Here is a 15,945-nt window from a genome sequence, read left to right as displayed (position 1 = left end):
AAACCCTAATATTTTTAAAGAAATGTATAATCAAAGACAAGCTTTTGAAAACACGTATAAAATGTTAGCTTCAGTTCGAACCTTTGCTTGCAGTACGGCCTTATGTGAATCTAATTTTTCTTTTTTAACAAGAATTAACAGACCTCAGCGAGTATCGATGACCCATCAAAGACTTTCCAGCCTGGTATTTCTGGCTTTCGAGAAGGAAAGAACCAATTCTATAAATATGATGATATTTTTACGGAAGTTTAATCAGAAGAAAAACAGAAAAATTCAATTATTTTAAAAACTTATGTTTTATGTGCCACTGTGCCAGTCTTATGTATGTATGTGATTTGTGAAAGGCACTTTTTAAAATTGTTTCCATCATAATATTCAGTTGCGTTTTCGTTTACATTTACTTTATTTTATATAATGTATATCATTATAAATTAGGATATTCGGATCAGAGTGGATTAGTTTCAATTATATGTTTATTACACAAATTATAGAGAATTTTCTTAATTTCGAATTTTTTGGTATACCTTAATGTACGCCCCCCTTAAGAACATCATTGCCCCCCTTAAAGCCAAACTTTAGCTACGGGCCTGCGAGGCGGGCTGCTCAGGGCTTCTTGGCCGCGTATTGGCATTCTGTACTATTATTCAGAGCAGCTCTGGTCTGATTCGCAGTATACTATGGCTTCACATTATGCGCAATTTGATAATACATTATATACTGCGATTCAGAGCACCGATATGGTTTAGAGTTCTGAAACACTGTATATAATGGGTTTCTATAAAACACATCATACACTTACAAAAAGTGTGTTTTTATTGTTCCCTTTGCAAGAAAAAAGTATATTTTTTGTTGTTTGTGTGTAATCAAGGTTCTCAAACTGCACTAAAATGATCTATAAAGAGGCATTGGTTGAAATGTGCCACGAGAATAAGTTTTCAATGATCGTATATATTTGGAACTAGTAGAACATGGATTTAAAGCGAAATTTAAAAAAGCGGGTGAAGATATTAACAGTGTTTGGTGCGACAAGTGCTTAGCTGATTTTAGTAATAAAACAAACACGACACCGAGCACTAAACCATATCGGCGCTCTGAATCGCAGTATATAATGTATTATCAAATTGCGCATAACGTGAAGCCATAGTATACTGCGAATCAGACCAGAGCTGCTCTGAATAATAGTACAGAATGCCAATACGCTTCCTGGCCCTCTTCAGCCAGAGAACGGGATTGTAAGGATGGGTAAAGTTAGGGATTGGAACGGAAGGAACGGAGTTAGGGTGCTGAGGGGGAGAGTACTGCTCCAGCATTCGCCTCGTAGATTTCAACATAATGCTAGCATTATGCGAAGCTACGTATGTCTGAGGAAAACCCCCTGACAAAACCCCAGACAGAGCAGTCGGCAGCGGGATTCGAACCCACAACCTTCCGAATAGCATCGGAGCGTTGTGGGTTCGAATCCCGCTGCCGATGAGAAGTTTCTCGATGACGGTTATACTGGGGTGGCTAGTGTTGTAAGGGTCGGCGTTCCTTACAGTGCTCCCTGTCGGCCGCTTCTTGTAGCGCGTGCGGGGGCGTCTGTAGATGGGGTAGGAACAGGTGCGCGTGCACCTGTTACTTTAGCGGGGTTGCTACGTTTGGCGTGGGGTGGCGCACTTTGCGTACCACGTGTTTGTGTGTGGGTGCGAGGGGGCATAACAAGGGATATTATTATTATTTTAATTATAGGCACTGTTTATTTATTAAATTTTTTCTCTAATAATAATTATAAACCATAAAAACTGTGAATTTTGTATTATTTATCGACTTCATGGTAACTGTCCGTGCACTACAAACGGCTTGCCATTGAAAAGCATAATGGTCTAAGACTTAAACTAAAAAATATTTAATATTTAAAAAATTAGGATATTTGAAACAAATATTTGATTTTTTAGTTGATGGTTTTTATAAACCACCGTTACAGGTACCTACCTACGTTTGATTTTCTTTCGTTTCATCCCTGAACTTGCAAAAGATGTATGTTTTATGGTGATGAAATTATTTACGATTAAAAATTCCTCTACAGGACGTAGAATAATGATAAAAAAGAAATGATCGTAAAAGATGCATTTAAATTACACGTAATGCCTAAAATACCCTAATACATAAATCGACAAAAAATAAACCATACTGACTACATTCGACACAAACATAAAATACTAACTAGGGTGCCGTTTGCGATAACATATAATTCATATACCGACGAACTTGTGCTTTAAGAGCTCTTGTATATCACAGAAAAAGTACTTAACAAAACTTTTATAAGGGATGAAAGCGATACTTTCGTTTTATTTATTATCACGCTATTAATTACGGATTTAATGCTATGTTCGTCTACTTCCTATCTGAGCGTTTTCAGACTAAAAAAATGTATTTTCAACAGAAAAGCTCTCCAGATTGTTTCTCTAATATAAAGCTTGTAAAAGGATTCATTTGTTTACGCGATCCCGGGTTATACAAATGCCATTCAACACCAATATTCAAAGCTTTTTTCTATAAATAGCGTACATCAGCCTACAAACAAATGTAATCTGTGTTACATTTAAATGCCCTTGACAAAACGCTTAGGAAAACACATAGACAATGTTTAATTAAAATTAGATTGTTCAGAATTTAAATTGGATATTAATATACATAACGTTTGTGGTGTGCTTTTACTAGAGGAAACATAAATTCTCCTCCGCATTATTTTTTTCACCGACGTATGTGGGTAATTGAGTCCATTGTAGAGTAAATGCAAGTTACATGTCAAAAGTAGCACTCGCCGTATCAAAAGGAGCGCATTTTGCATTTGTGCAGCGGTACCTACCTTAAGTGCTCTCATTTCTGCTAGAGCAAAAATCACTACTACAGTAAATTCTCGTTTTCTCTTTTTATTGGTAGTAATCCTTCGCGTCTGATAGTAGCTCGGGTAAAAAACGTGCGGCCAAATCATTAGGGTCATCCTAAACGAGAAGAACGCGTAGAAGTAAAAATTAGAAGTTTTTGTCTATCGCATTTTTAAATTAAGAAAGTACTAAATGAGTCTGAAAATGTTTGTACTAGTTTGTCAGCGCGAGATGATATATAGGTCCGTGAAGATCCGAGAACCCGAACGGTTAAAACGAGTCATAAATCCTTTACCTACATAGACTGTTTCAAAACGGCAGAGAGTGCTTAAAAAACTTCAAAGAAATCCTGGCTTTTTAAACTTCCATTGTGTGGACACGAGAAAAAAAAATATACTGGGAATTTGTAAGATGTGTTGAAATATTTGCGTTCGTAGCGCTTCAAGTTACTTCGGTGTAAATACTCGACAAGTACAGTTTATTAGAAAGATCGATCTCGGACACGTCTCCTTGAAGTTGACAGTCATTGTTTAATACTAAACGAGATCGGATTGGAGCTCGCGTCGCTCGCTCCTACCGATCACGGCGTTTTGTTATCACACGCCGTTTTTTGTGGTTTTCAGTTTGTAAATTTTTTTTTAGCTCGACCGTCGTGCGATTGTAGTTTGGGTTGTTTGTAAGTGACGTTGGAATTTTATAAAATGCGAAAAACAAAGGAAAATAATTTTGATTCGGCTCAAAAAAGCACCAATATATCGATAGTCTTTTTTTTTAAGTCAAACTCGGCGTATGTGTGGGTAAAAATGCTACGCATTTTAAGACTTCGCTAGAGTGAGTATATTTTGCAGAGATATCGCCGAAAAGGGGGATAAGTTTTTTGGAACATCATCTATACAAAGTATTTTTTTTTAAATTTCGATTCAACTTGTTAAATCCAGATCCGCACATAATTGTACATAAGATTCTTTAATTTTGATAACATTTTTTGGTTGTAATGAGACATACGCTCGGCTCCGCCTCGCCTCACTGTGATTTGTAACGGTGTATAGTTCGGCTTCGCCTCGTACTGGTTACTGTTCAACAAAGACAATTTTTCAGTTTCAGTTTTGTTGTGGTAAGAAAATGATATTGAGCAGATTGAATTGACATTTTTTTTGTATTTGTGAAGAATATTTTTGTTTTTTGGAAACATATGCAAAGTTTTTCGAAAATTTCGATTCAACTTGTTGTTTCCAGTTCCTAACATAATTGCACATAAGATTTTTTTAAATTTTGGTTAACACTTTTTGGTTTTGAGGAAAGGCCTCACTATAATTCGTAACGGTGCATAGCTTGGCTTCGCCTTGCATTGTTCACTGTTCAACAAAGACAATTTCTCAGTTTCAATTTTGGTGCGGTAAGAAAATGCTATTGAGCAGACTGAATAAACATTTTTTTTAATTTTTGAGGAATATTTTGGTTTATTGAACAATAATTAGCTTCATTTATAATTTTTGTTTGAATTTGTCTTTTAAAATAGTTAAAAAAATTGTCTTAAATCTACAAATAACCTAATGTCCCAAGCGAAGGGATGGTCTGTGATGCCGAACTCGTCCTCGGCTCGTTTGGAATTGATGTGAAAAAGTGTAATGTGCGATTGGCCATCGGTAAATGTAGTTTGCCACCCTGGACGTAGAGAGTCTAAGGGAGGGCCATTGGTATGAGACGTGTGTGTTAAGAATCGAAAGTCTTTGATTATGTTACTTGGTTGGGAAAATGGTTATTAAAAATTTTTGTTTGAATTTTTAGTTCAAAGTTAAAAAAAATTTCATAAATCTACAAATAACCTAATGTCCAACGCTGCTTGTTGTCATATTCAATTTAGTTTCATTTTTTGTTTGAATTTGTATTTCAAAAAAGTATATATATAAAAGATTTGCACTGTTCAACAATGATAATTTCTCAGTTTCAGTTTGGTAAGAAAATGCTATTGAGCAGATTGAATTAATATTGAATTTGTGAGAAATATTGTTTATGAAAACATCACTTACACAGTGATTTTTTAATGAAAATTTCTTATTCAAATTGTTGAATCCAGATCTGCACATAAGATTTTAAATATTATTATTGTACTATTGGGTTATCACAATTAGGATTTTTTTTAAATAACAAATGCATTAGGTAATATTATCTTCCGTAAGATCAATATTGAATTCCATGTGTGAATCGTACTGTAGTCTTCTGTTTGCTGTTCATTATAATTTGTAGTAGCCTCATAGCGTTTTCGACTTACTTTTTTTACATGTTCGACTATAATAGCTAGCACCGAATGCAATTTTACATCTTAAGTCGAACAGGTATAAGAAAGTTGCACTGTGGTAAGTCGAAAATAATGCAGACGTAGTGCGCACTAATGCAGTAAGTCGAAAACGCTATCAGATGATATTGTATAAATAGTAGGTAAAATAAAAAACAATAAAATAAATATTTAATTATATATTCTATAAATATTTATTCGTTGGTCTATCGCACAAAGGTGTTAAGTGAAAAATATGTAATATATACTTACAAAAATAACTAAAATTTAACATTTCAACATTTATTATCCCTCTCTTGTTCTGGGCCCTCAACAGGCTTGCACCCAATTACAGAGTGACTCGCATAATGCTTGTTAGAGGTGTATTAATTGTTGTATCATTTAAAATAAGTTTTGTTTTTTAACGAATTATTTTTTTTTAACTACACAACTGTTTGATAATACAATTGAAAAAATTTGAATAAACTGTTTGATAATGCAATTGAAAAAATTTGAATAAACTGTTTGATAATACAGTTGAAAAAATTTGAATAAACTGTTTGATAATACAATTGAAAAAATTTGAATAAACTGTTTGATAATGCAATTGAAAAAATTTGAATAAACTGTTTGATAATGCAATTGAAAAAATATTACTTAACACCTGTGTACGATAGACCGACGTATTAAAGTTATAGAACTTATAACTTTTATTAGGTAAGTATTATTTACCTAATAAAAGTTATAAGTTCTATTATCATAGTAATTTGTATAGCCTCGTCGTCCACCTCTAAAATTATGATATCTCCCTCCTCTTCCTCTTCTTGTATTAAAATTTCCTCTTCTCCCCCTTACTTGCCCCCTGTAATTGTTCCCTCCTCCTCTCTTTGCTTTCTTTTCTGTAAAATTTATATGTATAGTAATTTTTAAATTAAAAAAAATATAATTTTTAATATAAGTAATTGTTTTTTTTACTTAATTTAATTTTGTTAATAATTAGACTATAATTTATTTATTAAACAAAGTCCCTATCAATAAATTTTGGTTAATGTAATAAGACATTCGTTTTGCACTCATCAAATTATAGAAATTGGGAAATTTAAAAATCGCATGTCACATTGACACGATTAAATTAATACTTAAGGCTACCTACATGTTTTGAATATTAGCCTTTTAACATATAACAGTAGTTTTGCATTATTTATTTAGTTAGGTATTTATAAAAATCATATGTGAATTTATAATGTACACATGTTATAGTACGGGGTGTTTTTTTTAAGACGAGCCATACGACAATGTAAAGGCGTAGAGTTATTTAAAATGGGCCATAGGGAAATTTACATTGCATCATTAGTTACGGTAATCCTTTCTTGCTTCCTCGCAAACTATCTGTCACAGTACTGTAGAAATTGTTTCTGAATCAACAAATTTATTCAAATCAGATATAAACGTATAAGATTGTAGTCGGTGTTCGAATTGTTTTTCACCGGCAATCAAGCAATACCCGATACTCGGCACTGAATATCTTAAATACCACTCAGCTACTGGGCTCACTTTTGTAGGAATTGTATAACATGAATACTTTTTCGAACAGCAAATACATTTTTCTGCTTTGTTGATGCAGTTTGAAGGGTTGAGATAGAGAACTGTTAGTGAAATGACTAAGCGTAAGGTCAAAATTTGAGAACAATTGGCGCAATGTAAATTTCTCTATGGCCCATCTTCAAAAAAACTCCGTGTATAAGGTACAAACGATTGAAAATTATTGCAATGAAGAGATGTTGGTCTTAAAAGTTTTCAAATTTGATTCCAAATATTACAATCTACGTTATAGTTACCAACCTTTTGAATAGCGTAAATCCTTCAAAAAAACTATTTTGTTTGTTTTAATAAAATTAATAGGAAATTGAGGTAAGTAAGATAAATACAAAACGCAAGGATAGATTTGATATTATGGATGTTAATTCAGATACAGTAATTATGAATGAATGCAAATGGTCGTTTGTTATAGGTTTAGAAAATTTGGTCAATAAAAAATGTTCGAATTTTTTTGGAGGAGCTTAACTGCATCTGTAGTGTGATGTGAACAAATAATATATATTAATTACCTGACCCCGCGACTCCACCGCATCGGATTCCGTCTAAAAATAAGATGAAAACAGTATAATTTTATAAATATATTAATAGCTACAGTAGACCTTCGCCAATTCGAACAGGATGAAAGTGTATTATAGGTACGTTATTTTGTAAGTAAAGAATAATTCGAACAACAGTGTCAGTATTGTACAATTTTTTCATCAAAATGTGATTACATGATGGGCATTTTGATATTGATGATATGCATTGTTTAGATTTAGAACAATTGTTGTGTTTTGTTTATTCTATTTTGTATCATTTGTAATTACAATTATTTATTTCTTAATAAGTAATTCAGAATAAAATTTTATTGTTATTTTTGTTAATTCGAAAAATTCATTCACTCAAATAATCTCAGATCCGGATTAGGTCGGATCGGCAAGTTTCTATTGTAGGTACCTATTGGTGTATGATAAAATATTTTGCGTGTAAAAATGAAATCATGAAAGATATACTGTACAAGTTTTATGTTGAAATTTGATGTCGTATTCTTTATGATTGTCAATAAATATTTATACTTAAGAAATACAATATACAACTTGTTGAAAAGATCAAAATGAAATGAAATTAAAAAAATTGTAGAATTTTAAATTTGTATTGTATTGTAAATTTGTTGAATCTTGTAAATTAAAAAAAGTGTATGTAAAAAGTTTAAAAATATGTCTTTATTTTTTTAATTTACTTAATTCAATTAATAATGAAATTAGATTTTTTTTTAATATAGATTTGGTTTCGACTGTTTAGTCTTTTCGCTATTCGTAGGTTCCAGTTAGATATTATTTACTTACTCGTTCAGATTCGTTTCGACTTTGCGTTTCTATAAAAAATTAAAGTATTAATTTTATTGAATTTTAGAAATGAATCAATTATGCTTACCGTTAACTTGTTCTTCTTCCACCTAAAAATTAAAAGGAAATAGTATATTATTATAAATATATAACATTGTGTTTATGTGTAAAATAAAAGTTGCATGACAAAGAATTAAAATTGAAAAAATGAAAGCATCGAAAATTTTTTGTTTCTAATTTCTCATGTTGAGAGTTGAAGTTTTATAAATTAAGTGAAATACTAATACTGGGTATGAAGATCTTAGAATATGTATAACTTTAAATTTGTATTGTTTTATAGAATTAATTGGCAATGTGGCATTTTCTGAATATTGTCACATATTTTATATTTATATAAACAATGTGGTTGAAGTGAAATTGGTATTATTGTTAATTGTGTCATTGCAGTTCAATTAAAAAATATAAAAGTTGTGTATTGCGATATTAAGATATATGATAAAAGTAACTTTTTTATGGAACATCCTGTGTATGCGTATGTATTTTATAAAAAACAAATTAAATAATGGTCAACACTAATTACCAATATTATGAAATTAAGGACATTACAATCAATTAAAGTTTTCTATTTGTATAAAATGGTGACAGTTGATATTTTAATGATAAGAAGAAATATGTTAAAAAGTTTAAAATATTTGACATAAATTACTGTGGTTGTAATGATAAAGGAGTTACAAGTTGTAAAAATTTTTTTTTTAAATTTTATGATTCTCAATTTGTAAAGATTAAGTCTAGTTTTATACTTTTTGGTATATTTGACGTGTTTAAGTATTACCAGTTTGTCTTTGGAATAAATTTAAAATTTTAAATATCATTTATTGGTAGTTAGGTGTTGATTTCACTATATAAATATTTATAATTATTGATGATACGTTACCTCCGTTGGTGGTCCCGTCTCGTTTTCTGTTACAATTACAGATGAGTTTGCTTCGGTTTCTTCAATTTTTAGATTATCATTAATATTTATGTATCATTATTTTATTAATCAATTTCTTACCGTTTGGCATCTAAAATTTAAAATAAATATATCAATAGAATACTTAAACAAAAGATAGATATATGTATGTACCTAAGTAGATTTAATTTAATTTTTTTAATGAAAATAAACACACATTGCCTAAATAATCTTTGATGTACGTATATCAAATGGCATCATTGTGATTTTTGTTTGTTTATATACTTTTTCATGACGCATATTAAGGAAAGCTGCAATTTTTCAAAATAAAGTACTTTCTTTGTGATGGATGATGTTTCTTAAATATTACCTTCATTTAAAATGGAGTAAATTTTACTAACCTATTAGATACCTATTTATAAAGTTTAGTGTTTTTTTTCTATATAACACGAACATCTTTACAAATATTGTATATACATACTTCTATCATTAGCATGTATTATGTTTTATTAACTCTATTTAATATGTCCTACTTTACATTGATTATAACGTTTATTTTTAAATTTTTTTGTTACATCTATTTTGGTTGCAATGTTTAGTGATACCTATTTTTTATAAAGTATAATAATATTATTCTTTTTTTTGTTTGTTAAAATTTTTAATGACAATCTACATTAATATAACAAATTTTCATAATAAAACATTTAACAAAATAGTTTAAATTTATAAATAATTTTGTATGAAACATATGGTTGTATTATACCGATTGAATATTTTAAAACCGAATATAGGTAATTACTATGGAAAAAGGGTTTTTTGGTGATCGTCACTATCCACATTAACTTAGAGGGTTCATAATTAGGAATGGGCGATAACTGTTTTCACCTATCAATAAGTATCGGGTAGTTACCTATTGATATATTTTACTTATCGATATGCCGATAATTATCGAAATATCGATGGTTATCGATATATTGCTACCTATCGATAACTATCGAAATATCGATAGTTATCGATATTTCGACAGTTATCGATATGTTGATAGTTGTCGCTAGGGATGGGCAATAGCTGTTTTCATCTATCGATATAAGTATCGGGTACTTACCTATCCATATATTTTACATGCCGATGATTATGAATAGGTATGGGAATTTTTTTCGATATATCGATAGGTATCGATAGATCGATTTTTTTAGCTCTACCTATTGTTTTTCGATATATCGATATCTATTGATATATCGAAAAAAATTCCCATGCCTATTCATAATGATACGTATCCAAAGATGATTTTTTTCTTATCTAATGATATACAAATTAGTTCATTTTCAGTTGTAGTTATCATTATTTTATTAATAATTCAGCAATTGATCCAATTAATAAAATTATGTTAACCATGGAAATTTTCTAAAGAATTGAAATAGGTTTTGACACAGACGGAATGGGCGTTTATTAAAGTGAACGGAAAACAAATATCGCGTAAATATTTTGAACAGTTGTCATAAACTGATATTGATTTCGACTTGATTAACGTTTGAATCTGATTTTTGTTTTACTAGTCATGGCTATATGATTTTGAAAAACAATTATGAAATTTTGCGAAATATAACCTCACTTTCGACGAAATGAATTGAACTTTTAATTAAGATTGTGGAGGGCCCCTTCCGCAGATTTTTTTATTGAAGACGCTTCGTTAAGTTGCCTTTTATCCATTTCTATCAATTTAATGATCGTACATGGGGGGGCTTATTAGCGTTACGTAATCTTATTTTGTTCGTATAAACGAAATTAATGTACCTACTGTATAGAAAAATTTGCAATTGGGGGGAAAATTTTACTTTAGTGATGAGGTTTGGCCGTTTTTTTCGACTAATTGCATCGTATTAGTGTTGAAAATTTAAGCTTTTTTAGAATAATAGAAATAAATTTTTACCTTGCAGAGCTGATGGACACTTCAACACTCAACAGGGTGTGGCTTCAGGTTCGAAATGAAGTTTGTGCTTTTATAGTTAAAGATGTCAAATGATTGATATTTACCTAACTTTACTCTTTTGAATTTTTTACGAGTAAACCATAGAATAATTCTGCAATAATTAAAATAGTTGTATTTAATAAAATCATAACCTCTTGAGTACGTGATGTTAATAAGTCCCCCAGGTATGATCATCAAATTGATAGAAATAGATAGAGATCACCTTAGTGATACGTTTTCAATTAAAAATTTGTGGCAGAGGTTTTAAATTTTCCACAATTTTAATTAAAAGTTTAGTTTATTTTCTGGAAATCTGGTATTATTTTATGTCTATTTCGTCATACTTAAGTTGGCGAAATTGAAAAATTTTATGTGACAGTTATTAATTTATAAACAAATGTGAGTTTTATTGGAGGTTATGTTAACTTCTTCGTCTACAAAATTGAAATATCCTGGGTTTAACGTGTATATTAACAGTTTTTAATGTAATGAAAGTAGTATAATAGATATAATATACAATACAATTTAAGGTTTCGTTCGACAAATGAGCGATACTTCCATGTCACTTGTGGATACACTCTAATAACACCACTTTAAGAAGTGTATACAGTTTAATCTCTTGAATGCGTTAGGGAAGAAAAATATCGCAGAAAAGGTTACATATTGCGAGTGATAAAGATCGATTTCTTTGTATCGATCACCGAGGGGGGAAATCCGGACGTATTTTTCATGGATCGCCTGTATAGTGATCACAGATTAATTTGAAACGTTTTTTTTGTATGAATCGCTGCTTAGTATACACAGCCTTATACGGTCGAGAGGGAGAGGAATATCTTTCGCAGTTTCCTTAAAAAAAACGGGTCACCCCTAATCTTACGACTCATTCGGTATATGTGTTTTTATAAATATGCATAAATGTATATAATCTATGGTTTACGATTTTTTGTCTGTCATTTCGATTATTGGTAAACATCATCGAATACAGTAAACGTCAATAACTTTATAAATAGGTAAGTACTATTTATTTATATTTTACATTATGTACACAAAGTAGTTATTTATGGTAAAAAGTGATGATGGCATTGTTTATGTCGAATACAAAACTTTTCGTAGGTATATTATTATAAACTTTTCCTGTATCAGCTTACGATAGCATTGTGGTTGATTCTAACACATTAATTAGGTGAAGTATACTCCAAGGTTGGTTACATACGTGCGGGTTAAATGGATCTATTACTAGGTCGGTGTTGTTTTATAACTTTTCATACACTTTATCGATTTTTTTTTATCTAGTCAAGTGTTGCTATTTGCACATTAATATGATATCGTTTTTGTACCGGTGGCATCGTTGAGTTTAGCAAATAAGGTGAAGGGGATATTTGGAGTAATCTGGTTTAGAACAAACCCCTTTTGAGGACGTTTTACATTTGATTTATTAAAACGTGAGCAACAATTTGTAATACCATTTGATCACAGTATATTGTCGACACGGTATTTGTGTATGTATTAATACAATTCCGTAATGTATTATGTATGGTCGTCTTTGACACCAGATGATCCAGCGTACGTGATTGGAAAATATTTATTTGCTAAGAGTTAATTCTTTGGTGGGCAACTTACCCGAGTTGAAATATATTGTTAAAATAGTTTATTGAAATGTTTAAAGTAGATAAGAGATTTTTGGAACAAAGGGAGAAATCATAAATACTTTTAGATCCACTTTGTTCGAGACTTAATTATTTGAATCTTATGAGAGTGTACGAAACGCAAGTACAGCTTAAAACTGTGGTGCATGATTAGAATACAACTTTGTGTATTTTTAAAATTGGAGTTTCACCTAAATACATTTCATGAAGTTTTGGTCTTGAAATGTGTCACTTGAGTTCAAAGGTTTTTTTTCATAATAAATTTGTTTGTAATAGTTATATATCCAATTTGGTTAATTGTTTGTTTTGTGTTAGATAAAAATGGCTACATTTTTTGGATTGGGAGACAGTGTTTTGAGAAGAGTGCTGGTAGAGGGACAAGGTGTCTCTACTAGTCGAATTTATGGCAAGCTCGTCGTGGACTTGTGCATCGGCGGGCAAACGATTTCGCAATTGAGAAAAAGAGTCGAACGCTCACGAAGTGACGAATCGGAATGGTTTGTGCCTAGAAATACGCCTCTGGTCGTTTTGATAGGAACCAACGATATTTTAAGAAGTGGCAGAGCTTCTGTTGTCTTTAATAATCTTAAACGGTTATTAATTACATTGGAAAAGTGGTCGAGGATAACTCCCATCACCTTGTGTACTCTTCCTCCAATAAAGCATGCAAGTCCCGATGTTCGACATCAGTTGCATAAATACAACACGTCGATTAGAACGTTGTGTTCTAATCGATGTGATGTATTTAGGCTATTGGACTTGTATGCCTTATTGGACGCGGAGAATTATGAGGGCCACTTTTTCGAACGGTAAGTTTCATTATAGTACATATATTGTTATATTTTAATTTGTTATTTTTAGTGACGGTATTCATCCAAATAGAGAGGGGCTTTTGAGAATTTATGATTCCATAAGTTCCCTCTTTAACTAATGGGTCTCGCATGTTCGGTAAGTGAATTACTTTAATTGAAAAAATATAATAATTGTTTTATTAATTGTAGAGTACATGATAACCGTTTAGGATTATTTTTGGCGATGGAAGACTACCCTTTTTGAAAATCGTTTGGTAAACAAAGTAAAAAAACGAAAATCGTAGGAAGCGCGTGCGAGGTATCGTCGGAAAGGTCTCGGCGGCCGCGGTAAGGATGGGCCGTGTTAAGGCCGGCGCCGTCGGCGCGCGTCGTCGGACGCCGCCAAAATGAGAATCTCGGTAACGAAAAGTCGTAGGAAGGCGTGCGAGGTATCGTCGGAAAGGTCTCGGCGGCGCGGTTAGGATGGGCCGTGTTAAGTTTCGGCGCCGGCGCGCGTCGTCGGGCGTCGCCGAAATGAGAATCTCGGTAACGAAAAGTCGTAGGAAGGCGTGCGAGGTATCGTCGGAAAGATCTCGGCGGCGCGGTTAGGATGGGTCGTGTTAAGTTTCGGCGCCGACGACGCCGACGCCGGCGCGCGTCGTCGGGCGTCGCCGAAATGAGAATCTCGGTAACGAAAAGTCGCAGGAAGGCGTACGAGGTATCGTCGGAAAGCTCTCGGCGGCGCGATTAGGATGGGCCGCGTTAACTTTCCAACTAACTGCAATCTAACCTAACTGCGCGCGTCGACCTAACCTAACCGAGCATTTCGACCTAACCTAACGTGTCTATCTAACCTAACCTAACTGCGCGCGTCGACCTAACCTAACTTAACCGCGATCTAACCTAACTGAGCATTTCGATCTAACCTAACACGTCGATCTAACCTAACCTAACCGCGCACGTCGACCTAACCTAACCTAACCTAACCTAACCTAACCTAACCTAACCGCTACCTAACCTAACTACACATCGCGACTATCTAACCTAACCCAATTGCAATCTGACCTAATTGTGAGGGAAGGGGGGAGGGGGGGGGGGTGATTATTTGCGTAAAACCACCTTCGATTTCCAGATAAATAAGAAATATACGCAATTTTTTACAAATATCGACGTTCGAGTGCCCAAAAAAGTCACTCGGGGACCGCGTATTCTCGCCAAACTTTACCGCTCACCTAATCTCGTAGTGTAGAGTCGATTTTGGCAAAAAAAAAAAAATTTAATTTTTCGTCAAAATTTTTTCGAAAATCGCCGTTTCCATATCGATTACGATTTAACGCACTTGCGATCCTATCGTGGGGACTCCGGGGCAAAATTATAGAAGGTCGCATCCAAAGTGATCGTTTAGTATCGAAAAGTCCCCGGAATTCCACCGGCAAGTGCCCGTTTTGCGCCCATTTTCGTGAGCAATTTCATTTTTTTTTCCACGTCCTCTCCCGGAGACGCCTTCGATTTTTTGGGGGAGGTGAAGGTGTCGTAGAATAGCCTCGTCCTTCCTCTTTCGATCGCCGCCTTAACCTCTCGAATACCTCGAATATTGACGAAATTACGAATTTTTTTGTAAAGGGGCGCAAAATTCGAAAAACAAAAAGCGCCATCTAGCGTCGAAACCGTAAATCTTTTATTAGAATTTTTTCTCGTTTTTGCAATCTCCGCGTCAAAACGCATAAGATGACGTCGAAAAAACGACGATTTTTGACAATTTTTTTTTTCGATTTTTTCGAAGGAAGGGGATAGTATGGAAATTTTTTCGTTTTTTAATTTTTGGGATAACTTTCGAAGTAGGACTCGTATTTCGACGAAACCTTTTGTAACGTGTCCTTTGAGGTAAAATGCAACGTCCGACGTGTCGATCGATCGAATCGGGGACGTTTTTGAATTTTCGAGTTGCCCCCTCGGGAATATCGATTACGCGATAAAGTTTTGGAAAATTTCTATTCGAAAGGTCGTCTCCGTACGTGGGCACTCCGGAACTCGATATTTTACGTCGGTCGGGGCCGTCGACGCGTCTCCGAGTTTCGTTTGGCACATCGAGACACGAAAAAAAACACGTCTTTCGGCCTCGGCGGCTGCGCCGCCTCGCCTCGCTTCTTTGTTCGATTCCGGAACGCACACCGATCGATACGGAAGAGACGCGGACGTAGAAAACCGCATCGTTTTGGTCCTCGGAGTTTCCGAATAACCTTTAAAATACGAAATTTACCGAAGAGAAGAGGGTGGGGTGGGGGGGGAGGGGGGGAAGTGTCGGACGTAAAGTCGGAGAATACCGATACGAGATCGACTTAAAAAACCGCATCGTTCTAACCCTCGCGGTTTTCGAACAGAGTACGTTTAAAGGTTTTTAGGGGGGAGGGGGGGATGGGAGGTTAACGGAGTGGTGCCGGGGTACGTAACGGACTTCGAAGAGAATACTCCGATCGAAGACTTGCCAAAAACTTACCTCCTCCGAACGAAAATTGACACT

The 15,945-nt window shown here is 33.5% G+C and overlaps 1 protein-coding gene across 2 annotated transcripts; it reads left to right on the top strand.

The window, feature by feature from the left end:
* Positions 1 to 11,258: 11,258 nt before the first annotated feature.
* Positions 11,259 to 13,709, top strand: LOC116165286. Of its 2 annotated transcripts, XM_031479579.1 has the most exons (4): positions 11,259 to 12,429; positions 12,949 to 13,442; positions 13,495 to 13,581; positions 13,635 to 13,709. In XM_031479579.1, exons 2-3 carry the CDS (start codon positions 12,955 to 12,957, stop codon positions 13,562 to 13,564), a joined length of 558 nt encoding a protein of 185 aa, XP_031335439.1. In that variant the 5' UTR covers positions 11,259 to 12,429; positions 12,949 to 12,954; the 3' UTR covers positions 13,565 to 13,581; positions 13,635 to 13,709. The 2 variants fall into 2 exon arrangements, with proteins under 2 accessions (XP_031335439.1, XP_031335438.1); XM_031479578.1 differs by lacking the exon at positions 11,259 to 12,429 and having other exon boundaries at positions 12,859 to 13,442.
* Positions 13,710 to 15,945: the final 2,236 nt, after the last annotated feature.

Source organism: Photinus pyralis, unplaced genomic scaffold (assembly GCF_008802855.1).
Source record: "Photinus pyralis isolate 1611_PpyrPB1 unplaced genomic scaffold, Ppyr1.3 Ppyr1.4_LG3a, whole genome shotgun sequence".
Taxonomy (NCBI): Eukaryota; Metazoa; Arthropoda; class Insecta; order Coleoptera; family Lampyridae; genus Photinus; species Photinus pyralis.
This window is presented reverse-complemented; position numbering and strand designations above follow the sequence as displayed.